The sequence below is a fragment of the Phasianus colchicus genome, chromosome 22, assembly GCF_987193195.1.
Source record: "Phasianus colchicus chromosome 22, bPhaCol1.hap1.1, whole genome shotgun sequence".
Taxonomy (NCBI): Eukaryota; Metazoa; Chordata; class Aves; order Galliformes; family Phasianidae; genus Phasianus; species Phasianus colchicus.
This window is the reverse complement of record NC_143457.1, coordinates 2,196,756-2,219,709: the sequence shown is the minus strand read 5'-3', so window position 1 is coordinate 2,219,709 and position 22,954 is coordinate 2,196,756. Positions and strand designations below refer to the sequence as shown.

At 43.4% G+C, this 22,954-nt stretch overlaps 1 protein-coding gene and 1 long non-coding RNA gene across 11 annotated transcripts in view; one reads left to right on the top strand and one right to left on the bottom strand.

Moving 5' to 3' along the window:
• Positions 1 to 15: 15 nt before the first annotated feature.
• On the top strand, positions 16 to 22,213 carry LOC116242687 (uncharacterized). 6 transcript variants are annotated; one of them, XR_016459424.1, is made up of 6 exons: positions 16 to 6,906; positions 17,603 to 17,808; positions 18,286 to 18,455; positions 19,065 to 19,185; positions 19,843 to 19,957; positions 22,127 to 22,213. It is a non-coding gene; the product is annotated as an uncharacterized LOC116242687 (long non-coding RNA). The 6 variants fall into 6 exon arrangements; XR_004169803.2 differs by having other exon boundaries at positions 16 to 6,910; XR_016459426.1 differs by lacking the exon at positions 16 to 6,906 and adding an exon at positions 6,919 to 8,018.
• VPS13D (vacuolar protein sorting 13 homolog D) overlaps positions 19,966 to 22,954 on the bottom strand; it is an 89,701-nt gene continuing 86,712 nt past the window's right edge. For all 5 annotated transcript variants that reach the window (XM_031613592.2, XM_031613594.2, XM_031613593.2 and 2 more), the window contains one exon: positions 19,966 to 22,315. In XM_031613592.2, the coding sequence (XP_031469452.2) occupies positions 22,184 to 22,315 (132 nt within the window). In that variant the 3' untranslated portion in view covers positions 19,966 to 22,183. The remainder of the gene's footprint in view (positions 22,316 to 22,954) is intronic.

The window sequence follows — 22,954 nt, the reverse complement described above, 5'->3', positions numbered from 1 at the left end:
CAATATTTGATTTCTGTGTTTTGTTTTTTGATGGGGAAAAAATAATAATCTCATTCTTTTATGTGCCCTTGATGAACTCTAAAAACATCCTTCCTCTCCTTGGCATGTTTTTGGAAGGTGGAGAACAGGAGCAAGCCCTGAAAGTGGGAACTGAACTCTGCCTCCCCTCCACTGTTCCACTGAGGTTAAAAAGCAACAGAGTCCTTTCCAGCAGCGCTTCTAGAATCACAGAAAGTGCCTGGGCAAGTGATTCTACTGTTTGCAAAGAGAAACTTGTTGTACTTTTATGTAATGTGCTAATTAGTGTGGGTGGATATCACCAGATCTAGTCTTGCAAGCCTTTTAGACAACTCCCTGAACACTCCCACCTTCAGATATTAACAGATAGCATTACACTTGCCAGATCTCATAAAAACCCACTAACAGACTTAATGCAGGCACCGTGTGAGTAAGTGGGTACATTTATTTCAAAGGGACCACATCTGTTTGTAGCAGACATGAATTCAGCCTCGTGTTTTCCTCTAGCTGACATTCAACTGCTGGGAAGAGAAAATGAGGTGACCTTGGATCATCTATTTTTCTTTTATTCATGTGGCTTTAATCAACTAAATCTGGGTGATGGCCACTTTTTTTTGACAGCTCTTCTTCATAAGTTTTTGGGATAGAGCAAGTTCATGTCAAATGTTTCTTACACGATTTCCACCAAACAACATCCCTGAGAAAACCAGTGATGTTTTAAGGGGGTTTAATTCCCCTGGCCTGGAGACTAGAGATGGAAGACAGAGAACACAGCTTCTCTGCTGTTCCATAGGATATAAAGAGATGTCCCTCCTCCTGTTCTCTTTTCTTGCTCCTGTATCCCTCAAGCTGAAGCTTCAGCAGAAGCATGTAGTGATCTGATCTGCATGGACTGGATACCAGTGAACAGAGCTGTGAGGAGTTGATTTATAGCTTCACACCTTCCCAAAGAGACCAGGCTTATTAGTGCCTTATGTTAATGCATGCTCCATAGCTGAGTTTAAAGTAAGGAGATTGTGTTAGCACTCTCTTCAGTAGCAAGAGTTCTCAGAGGCCTGCTTTTCTTCTGACAAGAAGTCTGAACAGATACACAAAGAGACATATTGCACATCTGCTCATCTTTGCATCAAGCCATTAAAGTTGAAAAAAACCAAGACATACATATGCTGATTTTTCTGCATAAATCTACAAATGAAAGTCCTTCCTTACATGAAGGAATGAAGTACTCTAATTGCAGCTTGGAGGTGACCAAAGAACAATTATATGGAAAAAAAACAAAACAGGGTAGATAGAATCTGAGGTGGAGTTTGGAGGCCCTAACCGGCCAGAGGCAAGACCTTCCTTTTATTTCTGAACTTACATAATAACAGGGACATTGTGATTTCCATCCACGTACAAAGTCTCTAAAAGAAGCGTGGTGTTACTTCTGTTTATTCCTGTGGGTCACCATGCCCTAAAAAGCAATCCATTCACTTTGTATCTTGCTGGCTCAGAACGTTCCCAGTACCTCAGTTACTGTTTGCTGTCCCTCGTTTTATTTTTTTGGAGGAAGGCAAAGCAACTCATATATGTGAAAACAAAGGTCATTTAGACTTATTCACTTTTTTCTTGCTGGCTGCAAAGCTCATCCATCACGCCTAGGTATTGTGAGGACATGTGGTTCTCTGGGCTGTGTAGGAATGGTGCTGACCCAGTAGTACAAGGTAGATGTGCTTTCCTTTCTTTTTCTTTCCTTAAGCAAAAGCATTTTGTTTTTTGAAAGAATTGCCTCTGTATTGTACAGACTTCTCTCAAGCAGACATCCCTGATTTGGCTCTAAACCTCTCAGAAGCCTGCAGGCTCTATATGAAGATGACCCCAGCTTCCCCAAATGATTTCCTATACATGTCTTCAAGGCATGATTTCCTATACATGTCTCTTTGCCACGGAGATTTGACCCTGACCAATTTCTTCCCTCGAATCACCATCTGCATACACTGAGTATTGTGAACGAATACATGAAATGAGATTCTTTATCTTCCCTTTTTAGTGTTAGTGGCAGCGTAGCTGCTAGTTGCTTTGAGCATTGCTATTGAGTTCCTCTTCAGTACATTACAGTATTAAAGTGGTGTAAAGAAAATAAGTAATTCAGTGCTGTCTTCTCCAGGAAAATCAACTCACAGTTTCTTTATGCAGAGAGGGGTCTTGAAATAAACACAGAAGTGATATGGCTTCTGGAACATCACAGCTATATGGAAAATGCTGTCCTATGGAATTTGGGTTTATAATAATAAGGGCTCATCTCAGAAGAATGTTAATAGAAGATGGAAATGGCTGTAACAGAAAACAAGTGATATCAGAGCACACAATTCCTCATCCCTGCTGGGGATGCCGATGTCATGCAGACATGCTATAGCCCACTCAGTTCAACAGACTTGCATTGTCATTATACCCCCTGCAACTTTGCCCTTTACAATAGCAGAGGTTACAAGCTCATTGTCTCTGCTCTCTCAGTCGTTGAGTGCAGAGAAATAAATGCTTTTTTTTTTGCTTTTTTTTTTCTTTAATGTCCATATATCAGAGAAAAAAGCAATTCTTGAGTTCAGTGTCAGCCTGAGATGAGGAGACTTTCTCAGGTACAAGAAAAAGAAGTCACAGCAGCTCGTAGCTGATTCCTTATGGTGTCAGGCCACATTTCCCTCTGTGAAAAACATAGTGGGAAGAATAGGACTGACTAAAACCAGCAATAGGATTAGACACAATCACAAATCAATTTGTAAGCTATTGCATGGCTTTTTTCTCCCAACAATAAAATACCTTGTGGTGTCTTCTGGACTCCCATCAAAGCTGTAAAGACATGGAATATACTTGTAGAGCTGGACAATAATTTATTGCTAGTCTCAGGGCTATGCTAAAGAGAGTAGACAGAGATTGGCACCAGCTAATTTGGTAGCTGAATAGTCTGTAGCTTTTTAGCTTTTTATATCCTAATATTCTTGAAAATTCAGTATTAGTGATCTGACATATTTCTCAACTGTCTGCTATTGCATAAAAAAACCATACACAAAAGCAAACAAACCCCTTCAACCCACATCAATTATTCTCGTACTTTTGAAGCCTACAACACAGTTAGCTTCTCTGTTGTCCTGTTGCCATAGCTGAGGCTTAACAAGCACATTAATCAAATGAAATACAGCCCTGAATTTCTCCAGGAGGGATCTGCTGCTGACACTGACAACTATTTATATTAAATAAAAAAACAGTGTTGATGTCCTGCAGCAAGAGTTGCTACATACGTTCAGAAAAAAACCAGAAGTCGTGTACAAACAGCTATGGTTAATTGTTCAATAGCACACCTTCCTTGGTTCTGTCATTACAGTGTCACAGCATTGAGCCTTCTGACCTCATTTAAACCAATTTTTAAAAAAATCTTAATTCTTTCAAACTCTTAACCCCAATATTTAGGAGTGCTGTCATTTTCTGCTGCATTTCCTGTGAGGCAATCTTGCAACGCTCAGTACTTCTCTTTACAAACTTCATCTCTCCAGACAGATTTGCCAATGCCTCCTCATCTTGCACAACACAGAAGTTGTATTCTGCATTTCTTCAGTGATATTGCAAATGAACTTTCAGAGAAGATGTTCTTTTGAATGAGCCATAGGAGCCATGCTGAGTTTATTTTAGTCGGGTTTATATTAGGTTTCATTTTTGCTGATCCCTTCATTTTTCATCATCTCATCTGTCTCTTCCAATTTTCCCTGGTGGGGAGGGTTGTGTTTGGAGAGTTTCTGAGCCAGAATGCTGTGCATGCAGATTGTTCAGCTCCTTGCCTTCCCTTCAGGCAGTCTCTCACCTGTGCATGCCTGTGTCCACACCTCCTCATACATTAACATTGCAAACTGCCCTAAATATCTTTGAGATTAGCTTCCTTTTAAGCACGAGGCGTACCAAAAAGCAGAGATTTGCTTTTTGCAAATTATGCTGCCTAACGAGTTGACGACTGCATATGCTTTTTTAAGGCCTTCGGGATTTGAATTTAAACTTAGAAGGACTGTTAGGAACAGGCCTGAATACCATAGTTAAAAAGGGAATTGTAAACGTGATGTATCCTGAACTAGGCAATACAGGTGTGAAAAGTCCAGAGTGCTAAAATGGGTTTGGTGTCTTCAGTTCCTGGGACAAAGAACTGAAATGTGGATCTAGTGGCTTTTACAGACCAGTGCTGAGGAAATAGAAAATAAGAACAAAGCACACAAGCCCTTTTCTGAAATGCTGGGAATACAGTGCAAGATCTGAACTACAGATACCCAGTACTGCTGTTTTGATTTCTTCTGATAATTTTTGAATCAGAGATAGGCTCTGATGATACCTAAACATGTAGAAGTGCAGCATGAAGTACGGATCATGGTGGATCTGCATTAAGGCTGATGGGCAACTTATAATCCAGTGATTTCATTACAGCTAGCAGTACTGTTTGGCAAATCTAGCTGTAAAATAAGCCTGCTGTCTTTTAATGGATTATTTTTAAACAGGCTTCTTTCAAAATTTCATTTATCATATAGCTTAAATATATGATGGTTCTCAGCCAATAATTTGCTTGCAAGTTATTCACCATAACTACTACTTTGAGCGCTTGCCATTCATTAATGTGCAGTTTTCCCGTGGAACTGGCTGTCCACATCTCACGGTGGCTTTGCTTTCCCCTGCTTGGATGCCTTCCAATCCCACAGAAAGCTTTGTAGGGGCTCCAAAATGTCTGATGATGACTGTGAGATGGCTTCTGGCAACAATATCAATGCAAATGAATATTTGAATGTGCTCATGACATATTCCAATCTTGTGATCAAAAACGTGCCTATAGAAATCTTCAAGGGAAAAAAAAAATCTTGGGATACTGTCAAGAATACATTTGCCTTTACTTATGGCAGCAAATGTTCACATATGTTTTATTTCTTTCATAGGATTCAGCTCCTTCTTAGCCTCAGCTTGATAGGGAAACAAAACAAAACAAACACAACAGTCTTGACACTGGAAAAAGTTTATTATTATAGAAGTGACTTCCTGACATCAGGGGATGGCATATTTCTATCTGAAGAGAATAGCTTGATGATTCTTTCATAGGATCATAGAATCATGGGATTGTTTCAGCTGGAAGGGACCCTAAAGGTCATTTGGCCCAGTGCACAAGGACACCCACAGCTCCATCAGTGCTCAGAGCCAGTCCAGCCTGACTTTGGGTGTCTGCAAGGATGGGGCATCACCACCTCTCTGGGCAACCTGTGCCAGTGCCTCACCACCCTTAGTGTAGAAGACTTTGGGATTTGTTTTGCAGCATACTCACTCCTAATTCATTTAAGAAAATAAAATCGTAAATGGAATAAAGTTGTACTGCCACTTAAATTTAGAAAGCAAGCATTGGACAAGACCAGAATGCTGGAATGCACTGAGAGCACAGATGTGTTAGAGGAAAGGCTGTGCTTGCTGCCGAGCATAATTCAGTTCACCTGACATTCGTTGTTTCCATCTTCACTCTGAGTATGCATTTGAAACACCTTTATCAAACCCACAGGCACCATTTTTGAGACATAGCACTTAGAGCATTTCAGTTTCTGTTGTGCATCCAGGTGCCAGGAGAAGGAGCAAACCGTACAGCCCTGCCTGATGTCACAGAATGAGGCAGTGTGTGATTGCACTGATGGCACAGACTCAGAACGGCTCCCAGTATCTAAAGAGGGGCTGTAAGAAAGAAAGGAACAGACTCTTTGGCAGAGGGTCTGTTGTGATGGGGCAAAAGGAAATGGTTTCAGACTAAAAGGGGGGAGATTTAGACTGGATGGAAGAAGTTTTTTTTTTACAATGAGGGCAGTGAGGCACTGCACAGACTGCCCAGAGAGGTGGTGCAGACACCCAAGGTCAGGGAATGGGGCTCTGAGCACTGATGGAGCTGTGGGTGTCCCTGCTCAGTGCAGGGCTTGGACCTGATGGCCTTGAGGGTCCCTTCCAATTCCAACGATCCCATGGTTCTGTGATTCTACAAAACCTGGGCTTGTTGGACCTGGCAGCACAGGGCTGAGAGGGTTTCATGGCACAAATGACCGCTCAGGGCACTCCCCATGTTTTCCTGGAGCTTTTAGCAAACACAGCCTTTGTTTGCATTTTTCTGTGGTATGTGTTTACTGTTCATTTGCGCTGCACATGCTGTGAGAAATTAAGCCATTATGTTGGTATATATTCTTTTTTCCTTTCTCCCGCTTTCATTCTTTCCACAACCCCCTTCAAAAACCCTTGCAGTTCCTTTCATTGTTCGATGTTAACGGGACAAAAAGAAATAAATACTCGAAAGAAGAGAAAAGCAGCTTCGCCGTTTTACTTCGGAGCTGCTGTGGTAACCGAATACAGCTCTGCAAGGTCAAAAAAAAAAAAAAAAACCACCCCAAAACCTGCCAGAAAACCCCAGCGCTCCAACCACAGGTTGGTCCCATTGCGGAGCGGCTCTCAGCCCACAGAGCACAGCGTAAATCTCCGAGTGTTTCATATAGCTCGCCTGTCAGGCGGCCATTAACTTTTATAACCTTGATATTTCAAGCGAAACAATGAAGGCGAATTCTTTCTCAGTGTTCCTAATGGGTTCCACATGTGAACGATTTGATGCGATTTTTAATATTTTGGGTTGTTCGCTTGGTAGCACAGCCGGGTAGCGCAACCGGCCCGGCTTGCGGCTCCCGCGCTGCGCTGACAGAACCGCCGCCATGATGGAGCGCTCGGCGCGCGCCGTGGAACCGTGGGTGCAGCGCGGCCTCCGACCAGTAGGGGGCGCGCTGCTCGGCGCCGCTAACGGTCGCTAAGGGCCGTTGAGAGGGAGAAGAGCGAGGCGGTGCTGCAGAACCTTCCAGAGCGGCGGCGTTGAAGGCAGGTAGAGGAAACAGCGCCTGCTGTGTGCAGGGTCACCAAACTGCAGACTCAGAGCCACATCCAGCCTGGCCTTGAATGCCTCCAGGGATGGGGCGTCCACAACCTCCTTGGGCAACCTGTTCCAGTGCCTCTCCACCCTCTGTGTGGAAAGGTTGGGTGGCTGAGGGAAATGAAGCCAGACTGTGAGGTTTGGTGATGGACGGCCGGCTGGAGGGCTGTGGGCTGGGAGGATTTGAGCTGTGAGTCTGTTCTTTGTCAGCTTTGAGCCCGTTTGCGTGTTCACCAGCACCCAGCACCTCCAGGGGCAGTGGGGCTGAACAAAGGCATGTGGCAGCACTGAGCCTTGGGGGTCTTTGCTCATTACATCCCTCCAGGATGAATGGGATTAATGGAATGAGATTCAACAAGACCAAATGCTGGGTCCTGCACTTTGGCCACAATAACCACAGGCAATGCTACAGGCTTGGGGTGGATTGGCTGGAAGACTGCGTAGAGGAAATGGACCTGGAGGTGTTGATTGATGCTAGACTGAACACAAACCAGCAGTGTGCCCAGGTGGCCAAGAAGGCCAATGGCATCCTGGCTTGTATCAGAAATAGTGTGACCAGCAGGAACAGGGAAGTGATCGTCCCCCTGTACTCAGCTCTGGTGAGGCCACACCTCGAGTGATGTGTTCAGTTTTGAGCCCCTCGCTGTAAGAAAGACATTGAGGCCCTGGAGCGTGTTCAAAGAAGGGCAACAAAGCTGGTGAGGGTCTGGAGCACAAGTCCTATGAGGAGCAGCTGAAGGAGCTGGGATTGTTCAGTGCGGAGAAGAGGAGGCTCAGGGGAGACCTCATTGCTCTCTATAACTACCTGAAGGGAGGTTGCAGTGAGCTGGGGGTCGGCCCCTTCTCTCGTGTAACAGTGATAGGACTAGCAGGAATGGCTTCAAGCTGCGCCAGGGAAGGTTCAGGCTGGATGTTAGGAAACACTACTTCTCTGAAAGGGTGGTCGGGCGCTGGAATGGGCTGCACATGGAGGTGGTGGAGTCACTGATCCTGGAGGTGTTCAAGGAACGTCTGGATTTTGTGTTGAGGGACATGGTTTAGCGAGAACCATTGGTGATGGGTGAGTGGTTGGACTGGATGATCCTGTGGGTCTTTTCCAACCTTAGTGATTCTATGACTCTATGAGTGTCCTGTGTTTCAGATTGGAATTTAGGAAAAACTTCTCTAGAAGTGTGGTTGGGCGTTGGCACAGGCTGCTCAGGGAGGTGGTAGAGGCGCCTTCTCTGGAGATGTTCAAGGAACGTAGAGGTATGGCACTGAGGGATGTGGTTAGTGGGCAGTATTGTGGTAGGTGGGCATTTGAACTAAATGATCTTAGTGGTCTTTTTGGAACTTAATGATTCTGTGATTCTTTGGTTCTGTTTTATTATGTTGGCCCACGATGCCATAGGTAGATGTTGGTATGGCTGTAGTTGTTGAACATTTTTGGCACTATTGCCTTATGTTCTATTGCTGCGCAACAGATGGCAGCAGAGGGGCAGTCTGACAAAATGGGTTTGACATAGAAGTGCCAATGAATCAGGGAATCGTAGGGATTGGGAGGGACTTCTTGGGGTCATCAAGTCCAGTCTTCTCCTGGCTAAGCAGCCCTGGATCTCACAGCCTTTCCTCATGCAGAGATACTCCAAACCCCTGATCATCTTTGTGGCCCACCATTAGATGCTCTAGAAGACCCCTGTCTTTTTTGAATTGAAGGAAAGGTGTGTAATTGAAGTCTTCCCTGCAGAAAAGAATGCACCCATTGACATTCATTGACACTGAATATTTATGGAGACAAGAAGTGGATGTGAGCACAGAGATGGATGGGTGGTGTGTTTCAGCAGTGGCAGCAGTCACCTCTGCTGGTACAGGTCTTTATGAGCACAGAATGCAGGCTCTTGTTCATCACTGGTGAAAATACAGGTCTTGTGGTGATGATTATGCTGAAAAAATAGTGTTTTGTAGCTGGGCACTTGCTCTATCAAATAGTGTTATTGTGCTCTTGGTTGTAGTTTCTGTGGAAATAAATAGGAGGCGACTTGGACTTGAAAAGGTTTTGTCTCTCCACACCTGTCCTTTGTTACAGCTGACTTTGATGTGACAAATTTGTCTCCCATCACGCTGTGTTTCTTCACCTTTTCCATCTGCAGAGGTGTCTTATGTTGAAGGCTGTTCTGGTGGAAGTTGGTTGTCCAGAGTTAATTTTATTTTGTTTGGTTTTGAGCACAACATCTGAAGCCCTCGTTTGGTGGTAACCTGCCCTTTAGGTATGAGGGATTGCTGTCAGAGTGAATCCAGACAGGCATTCGTGGCAGAGGCAATAAGTGGGAATTTCTTGAACTCTAACTGGAGACAGAGGGCTCATGTTTTTTGAAGGTCTGCCATTTCAGGGGAAAGAGATTTGTCTTCAATTTGTGCAGTCTGGAAGAATCAAAGAATCTGCCAGAAAGACCAAAACTCTCTATTCCACTTGTTTCTGTCTTAGGTTTTCCTGCTGTGGGATGTGGAGGTGGAGGGTGAGGGCCAGGGTTTTTTTTACTTCCCACAAATGACAGTATCCTTTAATTTGGATGCATTGCAAGGAAGACATTTGTTTCCTTTAAAGCTCAACCAATCCTCCTCCTTCATGTTGTCTTTCTGAAGTGAAAGCTGTTCCGTTTAGCAATGGCTGGGCTTTCACGAGCCCTCTCCTGATGTTGACAAACTCTGGACTTCTGGAGAGAAGCCAAAAAGATTAAAATTGTCACATCAGCTTTTTTTTTTTTTTTTTTTTTTTTCTTTAATGGGATGATTCTTAAACCACAAGTTGAGCTGCCTTTCAGTTCATCTTACCTTAATGTTCCCATGCTGGTGTGGTTTCTCTCAAAGCGATTTTGCTCTTCTGTGTGACGAATGGAAGGAGCACAGGGCTTGGATACCTGCATTCTGCAAATGATTTTACATGTTATCATTGATGCCTGCCATGTCATTCCTGTTCTGTTTTAACTGTGAATAGTTTTGAAGGGATGTTAAAACCTCAAACTTGGAGACTTAGCACAAAGAACTGCTGATATGGGTGGTTACAATAATTGTCTGCCATTTTAATGATTAGATGGTCCTGATGCAGTGGAGAGTGTCTGCACTGGGTCTGCTGTTGAGAAATACAGATACTGGTGAGTTATGCAATGTGAGCTGAGAGTTTAGTGGGTAACATCTGATTTTTTTTCTAATGTGATCATTTGAAGTTTGATGTCTTCCTGACAACTTTACTTGGCTCTTCATAGCAATTTTCATGCCTTGAAAATATGCAGGGGTTAGGTGGGGGATCATGTTCTTTGATAAGGGCCTAGGATTCTTTTAATAACAAGGACTCTTTTGTTACAGGCTGATCTTGTGCTACCTTGGTGTGGGAGTGGTGAGGTTTAGAATGGATGGTGTCACTAATTAGTGACCACATGAAAACTTTTCCAATCTGCATTGCTTCCAGACAAATTAAGCTATGTGTCGAGGCGAGGACATTTGGTGATCCTGAGAAGCCAGTTAATATTATTCTTAGACCACAAGGAATTTCCACTTACTGTAAAGCTGTCAGGCTGTTCCTCTTCTCCCCGTCAGTGAGACTGCAGCTTTGTTCTCTGTGTGTCCAGTGGCACTGCAGTGATGTGTTGGGGCAGTAATGATACAGACCATTAACAGCAGCGTGCTGCTTGTGTGAGTTTCTGCAGGAGCAGCCAGGGTGTGGGACAGCTATAAAGTGCTTGGTCAGGTTAAAGAGCATAATGAAATTAAGGTTTGCAGCAGGAAACATTTATTGTTAGCAGTCTAGCCACATGCTTGCTCACCATCTCATAGAGGCCCAGAGTGCCAGCAGGTGAATGTAACAACATGTTGGTTCTTACAGGCCTAGATGAAGGAGTACCAGCTGCTCAGCAGAGCAGCAAAAGCGTGGCAGGTTTGGTGTGTGAGTTTGGTTTTCTGATGATGTATCCAGTCGTTGAGAAAGCCATCAAACACACTTTGTGTTGCTCTGTAGAGTGCTGGGAGCAGTCCTGAGCACAGCAGGAATATAATGAAGACCTGTCAGAAAGCTGCGTTCTTGGGCAGTGTTTCCAGTGGGCTGCGTCACCTGACTGGAGCTGTGACGTGCGTGGTCTGGAGGTGACGCAGAATGTGTTTGCTGGGACTGGAGCTTTCAGGGTAGTCTGCTCAGGGCTCTCTGCTGGCACACTTCTGGGTGCAGGAGGGAGGTTTGGGGGAGCTGTAGGCACCATCACTGATCAGCCTGCAGGGATAGACAAGCCTTTTGTACAGTGTGCTGTGTGAGCAGTTTGTGGACTGCATGAAGGTCACAAGGGAGCGCTGCATCTCTGGAAGTGGTGGGGGACAGAGGTGTGGGGGTGCAGGCTGGGTGCCATCCGGCCTTGGGAGAACCGATAAATTTGGATACAATACCAAGTGAATGTTGCCGGCTGTAGGATTTATATTTTTGCTCCTGAGCATGAGGCCTGTTGAAGTTTTGAACATAAATAATTGCTATCTCTCCAGCGCGTGGACTCTGGCTCTGTGCTTGGCCCTGTGTCCCAGCCCCCGCTCCGCTCAGCAGGGTCAGGGAGAAGGGAGAAGGGGCGGTGTCTTTGGCTGACATGAGCCCGCTGGGGAGGGATGAGAGGAAGGGGGTCTTGGGGGCTGGGTTCAGAGCAAGGTTAGCCAAATATCGGATAAATTAAGCAAGAGAAACAGACAGCTCAGCTTGCAGTGAACTTTTCACCCAGCTAACCTGTTGCTCACCCTGCATTGCACAGGTGGAGTACAACTCAAGTAGAGCACAACCCTGGCTTTCCCTGCCTCCTCTTCTGCTGTAGTGTGAGGCATGGCCAAGGAGAGAGCAGGAACTGAAAGGAGTTTGATTTGTTGTTTTGAGTCCAGAAAAGATCTGACTGCTGTCTTAAGAGCACTGAAGTTAATGCTAATAATGGCCATAGGGTTAGTTAGTGTTTGTTCCGGTGTAGAACCTCTACCAGTAATTCGTGGTCATAGAGAATGGGGAAGAAATTCCATGCTGGACAGGGCAAGGAACAAACAGTGCCTGAACAGGAATGGTTAGAGATTCTATGTGGGAAGATGCAGGGCTGGTGGGAATTCAGCGAATTCTGATGTTTATATTTCTCTGACTTTTCATCTGCATTTGCAGTGCAAGTAAATACAAATGATTGCTGACAGATGTTGTAAAAACATAGCATTATGCTAACCATTAAGCTTAATTTTGTTCTCAGTTACTAATGCACATGGCATAGTATGGCCCTTATTCACATCACCTCTGTATAAATCATGAACTTTCCTCCAGGAGTACGGAATCCAGAACAGAATTTATTCTGTTGGCCTTCTCTGAAATCATTACTGCTTCTTCTCCCAAGAACTCTCCAAGCAAATTGAAGTTAATGGGGTGGCAGCTTTGTTGGAAAGTTAACATCCAGTAGAGTGCTTAAACCCTCAAAGTTCTCTGGCTTCAGGTCAGTGTTTTGAAATTGGAACTCCTCTTCTCTGATCTTCCTTTTCACTCACTGTAGGTGAGGAAGGCCTGAAACCCACTGAAGTGCCTATTGCACAGTATTTCTGGGAGTTCAGCCCTTTATTTTTGTAAGTGTGCCTAAATTCCATAAAACAGAGGTCTTCGCAGAGGCTTTAAAGAGCCTTTTATCGGTAGTGAACTTTCAGATGGTAAATGCCAGGAGCTCTGTCTAAAATGGAAGGAACATTGTATAAACCTAGAGATAAGCACTGACTTCAGGGAGCTGTGAGCCTTCCTAGAGCTGTGAGCATTTTCTGTTCTGCTCAGTGCAGGAGGATGGCTTCCCTCCCCCATTTTGGATCTGGGAAGGAGGTCGAGTTTTTCTTGCTCTGCATGTGCATTTGAGTTCGTGTACAGCTCCTCAGGCACTGCCAGGTTTACATTAGGTGATTGGCTGCAAAGTAGTACTGACAGTGTCTCCCTTGGTATCTCAAATTCCTGGGTGTTGAGGAAGAACTGGAGCTCAGACTGCCATTACCACACAGACCAGATGTGCATTCAAGCCAGCCCAACATTGCCATAGAATGGTGGGGAGCTGGTGACATGCCTTGGTGGTTCCAGAGCAATGGGGCTTCACCCAGTGGGAGGGCAGGAATGGCAGTGCTGTGGTGGAGCCCACTGTTACAGTTAGAGCTCACTAACTCCTCTCCTGCCAGGGAACAGGGATGTCATTCTGCTTTCTTAAAGTTCCAGCATTTTGCCTGATAGGTGAGAAATGAATGTAGAACGGGTGCACAAGCTTGGTATTCCTATTGACAGAAAGGGGCTGTAGGTCTCTTCTGTAGATGGAGAAGAGTAGGGGTGTGTTAGAAGAAGGGGAGGAGAAAAAGATTATGAACTGCAGTGTAGTTTCTGGGCTTGCCTGTTGCATCAGCCCGTTGCTGATGCCACTGGTTACTTAGCAGGTTTTCTTCTCATGCAGTTGTTTAAAAAGTAAAAGTAGCAGTCGAAATCTGCACGAGGCAGCACTGCTCTCTGCTGCCCCATCCCCTGCAATGACAGAAGCAGTTCTGTACATTTGGTGAACCCAGAGAATGGATTCTGTTTAAAGTCATGTTTTTGTTTGCTTGTTTGGGGCCCTTGGTTTGTTGTTCTGGTTTTGTTTTGTTCCCTTGGGATGGTCTGGCTGACTAATTTTACAGCCTGTTGTTTTTCAAATGCAGATGTCACCACTGGAGAGAGAATGGGGCAAGGACAAGTTCAGCGGTCACTAGATAAGGAGGACCATTTTTTTTCCATCAGTTTGAAGAGATTTGGCAGAGCTTTAAGTAACACAGTAATTTTCCTAAAGCTTGTTCAACCTGCCAGCTAAAGTATGTGTTCTCCACAAAAGTTTCTCCCTTTTAGACACGTTTGCAACACTTCCCAGACCACTTTGTTCTTTCACCTTATGGCTTGAAACCCTTGTTTCAGGGCAAGCTTGTTTCTTCTACTGTATTTTTACGGCCCCTTGAGTGACATCATTCAAATGGTGAGTCTCTGAGAGATGATTCATACCGAAAAAGATCTAATAATTGTTACCAGTTATTCAAATCAGTGTTACTGATTTCCCGCATCCTCCCACTGGTCCCTTGAGCTTCCCCACCCACTCGTTTCTCCTAATAATTCCCAGGCTTTCTGGCTGTATGCTCAGCGTGCCCTCCTCAGTGTTACTGTGCAAAGGTGTAAGTATCTCGCCCTCCCCTGAGGAGCTCTTAGGGCTTGGCTGCAGCAGCTTGTGTAGGCAGATACAGGCTGAGCTGAACTGGCAAGGTAGAGGTGGATTGACGAGAGCCTCAGTAAAGCTTCGAACTGCTTTCACAGCACATCTTCTGTTTCACTGCTGTGTCGGTATTGTTGGCAGCCTCTGATGTTCAAAGCTAGATGAGTAATGTGTTTGCAGGCTGTGGTGTTGGGGTGCACAGAACTCTGAACTAGATTATCCTGAGAAGCTCTGCAGGTTTGGGGGTAATTACATGCTCTGTGCTAGCAAAGACTTGCACCAGTAGTCACCCTATCATGCTGCTGCTGTTCCAGTTTGTAGTGAAGAATGTTTCTTCTGTTTCACGAACACAGATGTGTAACTCATGAAGCTTGTTTCTCCTGCACCATGAATTGAACTCTGTGCTGTGCAGTGATTCACATCATCAGTGTAAAAAGCAAACTCTTATTGGGAGCAGCTATATATTGTTCTTCATCCAGCTCCTCAGTCTGACCCCATATTTCCTTCACACCCTTTCTTCATATCCCTGCATCCTTGTCTTTAATCTTCCCTGTTTAAGTCCCTTCCATGTGCATTTTGTCATTTCTCTTGCGCATTCACCTTCTTAGTCGTTCTTTTTGTTGGCAGGGGCACACTTGATTTTGCCCAGTGTTATATGGATCTTGAGTATCAGAGGTGGAAAGGGGTAAATCTGGATCAGTTCTGGATGCCCAGAATGAACACGCTGATGTTCATGTCTCTGCACGCTGTAAACCCAGCCTCAAAACAAGTCTGTGGCTCTTGTGGAGAGAACTGCTTTACGTGGCAGCATCCTTTTGTGTTGCATTGGATTCAGCATTGTGTTCAGGGCTGAAATGCCCTGTGTGCCGTGCGTTGGCCCGGCAGGATGAACTCACACAAAATGAGTGTCAGAGCTGCCCTTTCTGGAAAAGTGATAGGAATTTATGGCTGTCGCATCTGCAGTAAAGCTGGCACCGCAGCCCTACTTCGTCAGCAGTAGGACAGCGGAGGGGAAAAAAAGCATGGTATAACCTTTGGTATGTTATTTATTATCAGTTTGCAGCCCCCTGGAAAATGAACTTTAGAAAATTCTGTGCTGATGGTAACGATGAACATTGGGAAAACCCAGGAATCAGCAAATCCATTGTGTTGCGCTGACAGAAAGATACTGTTACAACACACTTTAGCTGCCAACTTGCTGCAGTCACTCAATCCATCATGGTGGGCTGTTGGATCACAAGGCAGTGAAACTCAGCCTGGCGTGTTATTTTAGTCTTACATGGACTGTGAGATAAACGGGGCATGAACCAGCCCCCTGGCAGGGGGTCGACCCCTAGCGCCCTCATTAAAGTGCCAATCAAAAAGAGTAATGGAACAGGGAATGGAAAGCTGGCTTCTTCAGCCTGTTACTGCACACAGTCTGAGCAACTTGCACAAGCCAAGGGAAACATTTCTCTTCTGAAGAGGAGCCAGGCTTCCAGAAATACCTCCTCTCTCCTTGTCTCTTTGTGTGCAATGCTGAGACCCTCCTGTGCATCCTGCCTGTGGTGGGAGCCTATGGTGGGAGCCTGTTGCTTACCATAGTGCAAGCAGTGGGAAGAAGTGTGGCCGAATGTAACCTGGAAAGGATGTAGATGCTTCTTCTGTGGAATACAGCAGTCAGTGATTGGTTACAGCATGGCTTCTCTTGCACGTTGCTCGGATTTCAGCATTTGCGTGTGAAAGATGGGCAGAAAACGGTAGATGCAGAAGTCATGCTGGTGTGCACAGAAAGTGTACTGCTGTGCTCTTATGGGTTATTTCAACTTTCTGCAGGAACCCACAGCAAACAGTGATACCAGGGTGAACGCAGCACTGCTGTGCTGTTTGTCCTTGGTGGTGAATATTTCAAAGAGCTGTATAACATCTGCATTGCCAGTGGATGCTCATCTTCCCGTTCTGAGTGCATTCCAACAGTGGTGATACTGTGGGAATTTATGTACCATCTTGTGATGCCTTCTGGGCTTCTGGTACATTCTGCAGATCAGCTTCGCTCTGGTGGGTGTTTGGCAGAGAGAACAAAAGGTAACGAGTGAAAAGAAAAAGCACCATAATACCTTAATAGGTATTACAAATTTGGTTAAAAGCTTCTGTTGCCTGGAAGATTGCAGGTGGCTACAGGGTGATGCATGATCACAGGAAGGAGCCATCCAGCCATCCTTTGTTGCTTCCTGTTCTCATGCTGTGCTGCAGTAATGGCTCTTCTAGGTGCTTGAAGCTGCAGTCAGACCACGTTGTGGTGAAGAAGAGAAAGCAGCAGCAAGATTCTGTGTTCTGATGCTGGTCTTGTACTTCACTATGGGATCTTAGTCAAGGTACTAAGGTGCTTTCAGTTTTTCATGAAATTCAGTTTACATAAATGTCTGTAATTGGACCAAATTCGACTCTCTACTGTGAGCACTGGGTTGCTTTAGTGAAATGTCTGCAGTTTCTGTTTTGGTTACTCTGCAAACATTTTCAAAGCCCATGTGAAGTTTGGTGGTGCTCATTGGAAGGGGGAGAGAAATCACTGATGTTCTCCCTGGTATTTGGGTTGCTGTGTCAGGAGCTTGGCCCTACTGAAATATGGTTCTGTTCTCCTGCAAGTGGTGTGGAGTTTGTTGTTTGTTCTGCCCTCATCAAAATCTGAGGAGAAATTTTTGCTGCACCATTACCCTGTACCTGGTGGTTTGCATTGCTGACTGCAGATTGCTTCAAGGCTGCTGGCAAACGACAGGCATTAGGAATGGTGAGCCACTCTTGAGGGTCAAAGCAAGTGCTGTTGCTATTTCCAGAGGGTTGATGGATGGTGGATTTGATAGATTTCTCAATTTGTTAAAATTTCTCCACAGCTGCAGTATCCGGGGGACTTTTCTTATTATTTTTTATTTTGCTGGCATTTTTAGTGTGCAGAAACAATTGTTCTGTAGCTCCCATACACAGTCCTTGTCCTTTGGGTGACCCATCCAGTTATCCAAAGTGTAAACGCACATGAAAGCTGTTTACTTCTCTCATGGCCTTTTAGTACTTTTGAGTCAGACCAGAATAGGCCGGAGGTGCAAGGTTATTCTTATCCACAGAGAGAACTGCTTGTGCTGGGCACGTTGCTTGGGCAGCAGTGTGTCTGTTACAAGAAAGCCTCAGCAATCCCTTATGATAGCAGAGTCTGACTGCACTGAGACAACAACGTGGCTGCACAGCAGGCCATGAATAGAACTGATACAATGCAGTAGGCATTTACCTCTTATGTAACTGCATTTAGTGCCAAGATTATTTTTATTTCTATACTTGAATATGCTGTAGTTCCACTGAGGGAAAATAGGAAAAAATATAATCTTTTTTTTCACTATTTGTCAGTGGTTAATGAGTAACTTTTCTTTTTTTCCCTTTTTGGCAGGCCTCCTTTCATGAGTAACCGAGCACTGTTACAGCCGTGTGAACCCAGGGGCAGTGTGAGGACCCAGCCTTGTGTACACATCTGGTGCTGCTTTACTCACATTCTCCCACTCAGAAAGTCTGATGATAAAGACCTTAGGAAAGGAGTACATCTCAGTCCTAGAGAAACCGACCTGGATTCTGTTAATGAAACATTTTCTCTGCGAGGTAACTGGTGTTAGCAAGGAGGTAGATTTGAACTGTCCTGATTCCTTTTTAAGGCTACCAGAATATTGGGCCAACTACCAGTAGGCTGGAATAGATCTGAACCAATAATATGCATGGGGAATTGGTGGTGTTTTCATCCTAGCCCCGTATTTGATAAAACAGCATCATCATGTGTACTGACAAAGCAGTTACCATCAAGCATGGATTGGAGTGCAAAGCTCTGCTCCCAGTCTGTTTTTCAGAGAAGATGACTCGGTGATCCTTGTTTATAACAACTGTTCTTTTAAGAATGGAAGTGTGGAGAGTAAGGCCATCACTTTGCAAGGTAAATTTAAGAAATAGATATATTACATAAATATATACACACAAGTACATATACGGTGTCATTCTTTGTGAGAAACAATATTATTTAAGCAATATGTGATCAACTGTGGCATTAATGAAAATGCCCTTTCTTTTGTTTTTATCTTTTTGCAGCTGCCAGTAACCCAGTGTATGCCCAGACCCTGCTTTTCAGAGCTAGGTACAAGAGCTGAATTAGCTGTGATTAGAAAATACAGGAATGTTCTTTAAGGAAGAGAAGGAGAGCAAGCAAGTTTTTCCCTCGGGGTGTCATCATCTGGTGCTTCATGCCCTGTATGAATCAGGTCAGTGCACAGTTGTTACAGTGAAGAAAAAGAATTATTTTTTTTTTAAACACATTTTTATATAGTTGGTCCAAGATCCCAGGGACCAAGTCTTCAATTGGTGAGAGAATAGCTGAGGGGTGGAAAACACCATGCACTCTGGGGAATGGGATAGCATACATTGAACTCCTTGTCATGATTATTATGATTACTTTTCTGTTTTGAGATGTGGAATTTCCAGCCACTTACTTTCTCTCCACAAAAACATAAGCACTGCACTTTTTGATTAAACAGCATTCACAACTTAAGCTGTTCAACTAGCATCCAGTTGATTTATTGGAAAAGTATTCAAGAGCAGAAGGAAGGATATTGTCCACATCTTGCATGTTGTTTAGCTTACTTCAGGCATATCTCATTGTGTATTTCCTGTTTCATTGCCTGTAATTTATTTAAAGATGGCTAAGTTGGAGTAGGTAACTGAATTGTTGATGGTCCAGTAGTGACTGTTGTGAAAACTGTTTTAGCCTGATGTTACCCGGGTACATGCAGACCCTCACTCCTACTTGGAATTGAGTGCCTAAGGGTTATTAAAGTTTTTCTTCTAATTTGTCCCCTGCCTTTCTCTTCCAGGGGCAGCAAGGGAGACAGATACCTGATCTGCTCCCCTCACCTGTGATGTGCTGCAGCCTGCTACCAGCCAAGGACTGTCTCCAGGAATTAAACTTACGTATAAAATTATGTTATGGGTAGGGTATGTGATGCTACTTTTTTTTTTTCTTTTCTTTTTTTCCCTCCACTTTTAGCACTCATGGTATGCATCTGTTATCTGTATGTTTATACTGCTGCAGTCCCAGACTGTTTACCACATTTCTCCTGTTAGCAATAGTGCTGCTTCCTCAGGAAAAAAGAAGTCTTAGTGGCCTTGTCACTGCTCCTGTTAGTTACACATCAGTGATTCAGAGTAGTAATTCTATGTGGTTTGATTGCTTTGTCAGGTCTGAGGCAGTGAAACAGACCTTTGCAGCCACAGCTTTTGATACAGATCAAGGACAGAAAGGACCTCTGTAATTCTGTGTGTCCAGAATTGCTTCTAGAAAAAAATGACACTGTCAGCTGTGGTCTTTGACATAGTTCAAACATTAAAAGTTTGGTCACAGGTCTGGTTCTTTTTAGTGATGGTGGACCACATAGTTCTGGAGAAATGTTAGAAATATTAGGGTGCCTTTTTCACGTATCACATTAGCTGAATTGCTAATTAGCTTAATAGCTAATGTACCATTCCTTGTGGGGTATTGTTTGGACTGACTTACTTAACTCTCTATAGCTGAGGTGATTTACTGTGAGGCATTGCTATAGCACAGAAGCTGTGTCTGTTATTCTCTCTCATCAGCAATTTTTTCTCCCACAGCTTCTGAAATTTCAAGACAATCTACTTTCATGGCTGCAACTCCTATCTCCTCCAATAAAACCAGGCTGAAGGATACTTAACTGCCTTCATAAAGCTCAGAACTTCACGTGATTTGGTAAGTGGAATTATTACATTGTCTTGTCTGAGTTTGTGTATAGTTTTTGTGAAAGCTAAAGGCTTGTACTTTCTCTGCACTTCCTCCTCTAAAAACTATTTCTGAGTGTGGCCCTTGGAATTTGAAAGTTGTATTTATTCACTTAGTAATAATGTTAATAGTGCCAACAACAATAGGAAGTCCACAGAAGGAGTTATGAGATGATCCAAAAATAGTTGGGTTACAGCAACAAGTAACATCATTTGAGCTTAAAAAAAAAACAACAAAAAACAACCAACAACAAAAAACAACAAAGTTCTAGTGCAGTTTGTTCTGGAATGTTACAAGAGGCAGTGTGCTTCCTGCAAGTGTATCTGTACATTACTCCTAGTAATCAGCACTGTGTTTGTAAGAGGAAACCTGTTTGAGAGAACTTTGTCTCCATATGAATGAAAAAAAAGTCAGTGGGCTGACTGTAGCTGAGAGGAACGCAGTGTCAGTGCTGGAACAGTATGGTAACATAATTTGAGCAGCCTAAGCCAGCTGCAGTCCATGGCCCTCTTGTACATCTAAGATAGTGGGTACGTTTCTTGAAGCTTTAAGTAATTGTTATTACCAGCCAAAAAAAAACCCAACAGGTTGAGCACGTTCCAAAGGAAATACCCAAATCAAATCCATTAATCCATTGTATCCTGTAGTTCTTTGAGTTCAGGTCACTGAGTTGAGGTGTACTGCCATACTTCTCAGGTGCTTGCACTCCCATTCCTTACATAAATGCTGCAGAACAAACTATGCAAGCCATTCTGCTGTGAGCTGGTTTTTATTCACCTTACCCACTTACTTACCTGCTTTAGCAACCAGGCTTTGCAGCATTAAAGCAGTTTTGCAGAGCAGAGGAGCAGGGACTCACTAACAAGAGTCCAATAGGACTGACTTGTTAAAGCACTGATGAGCCAATGCACTTGTTGAATTCTACATTTTACTTAAAAATTATACAGAGAAACATACAAAAGTGGTGCATTAAATCAGTTTCATTTGCATAATGGGCCTTTACAGATTTGTATTTCTAGTGATAGACCATACACACATCCACTGATACTACATTTTGTCCTCACACAGTAGTCCTCTGCCTTTCACATTACAGGAGTTAAAAATAATTTACTTGTAACCATCTTCAGGCTATTCCCTCTTAAACAGATAGACAGACACATAACTCTCTCTGGAAAAAGTTCCATTAGGTTACCTAGTTCCTGGGAATAAAGGTAGTTGATGAGACAAACACTCGTGTGACATACAGCATTTGAAAAAGCATGTTTTTTTTTATTATTATTTCAAAAAGTTTAATTTTGAAAATGATATCCTTAAGACAGTTGATGCAGTGATGTCTCCCCACCCTGACCTTCCCAGTGCTAGCAGAGTTCAGCACTGAGCAGCCAACTACAAACACGTGAAGGGAAAAGCTGAACATGAAGATTTCAGTTTCCAGGGCTGCTCGCTTGAACTGTTTTCAAACAACATGAAAGCAGGGGCCTTCAGAGGTACAGACTTTGCTAGGTTTTTTGAGTTCTGGATTCAGCTTTTTGTTATCTAGTATTTTGGAAATGTAATTAAGCTAGTGAGTCATCTCTGCAGTATTTTACATAACGCAATTATTTTGTTAAAAGCAATGACCTTTCAGTGCAATACAAGGTACAGGTTAGCTGTACTCATGGTAAGAAAAAAAAGAACACAACAGAAAACAGTGCACCCTAATCACAGTGTTAAAGCTAAGAACTACAGAACTTCTGTGCTCCAACAGCTGCAGTTAACTTCTTTTTTTTTTAACAAACACTCCTTACGTACATTCCTGAACTGTGAAAAGCAGAGAGGGAGAGAGAAAGAACAGGTAGTTTCAGGTACTGCAGTAAGACTCAGTATAGCTCCTTTAATTTCTTTACACTGTAAACAGACTTGTGTTCATACCGACCCCCTGGTCTGGACTTTCTTATTTACATGAAACACTTTTACATATATACATGTTAGCAAAATACAAGGCATTTCCCAGAACTGAATGCATTTGAGCTGTATCTTTGTTATACAACTAATGCTTTAAAAACAAAACCAAAAAAAGCCCACTCACAATGATTCCATACAGTTAAATACTAAAATCATATTAATTTCTTTCCCATATAGTATTTTCTCTAATTACAGAATACCATCAGCTCCAGACTGATTCCTGCAGTTCACTCTGGCAGTAAGGAAGATGTTTCAAGAGTCCAGCTCTAATTGTTCTTGATTTTCACTGAGTCTTAACATAAGCTGTTGTTCATAATAAAGGCTCTTTGCATAGTTTATTTCTTGACATAGCTTTACTGCAAGAACTTCAGATTTCACATTGACCTGCAGAAAGAAATATGTATGGTGTTAAAGAGGCATGATTATATTTTTATTTCACTGACTGAAGGAATTTGTGTGGCTATGCTTGAAGGAATAGAAGTGCTTCAGTGTAAATCTTGTTCTCAGGGCTGAGGATGAGGGATGGAAGAAATGAGAAAGACAGGTAACAAGAGTTTCGGTAATACTGGGTGGGAACAGAAACATCTTGCAATATCTGAAGTTATTTCCTTTGCTTCCTCTCCTACCTTTCATCTGGCTGCTCTGTTTGGAATGTAAACTGACTTAGGTCAGGGGTGAGCTTGTAACCTTGTCTGTAAAACAGACCTGGAACAACTACTGTAATGAAGCAAAAAACCCTCAACATTGAGAGGTGAGATACTGATTAATTTTTACATGTATGACATAAATAGTCAATTTCCAATCTTAGGAAAATGCTATGTATGTAGGGAGAACACTACAGTAAATAGCACAGTGCTTAATTGTGTGTATTGTGTAATTAAGATTATTTCTAAGATGAAGAAATATTTCCTAATGTAACTTCTGCATTCAGGAATATTTTAGATTTTACCTTCAACTTTTCTCAGGAGTTCATGGAACAAGTTCTACTCACCTCAACCTTTTTGGCAGCAGTTATTTTCACTG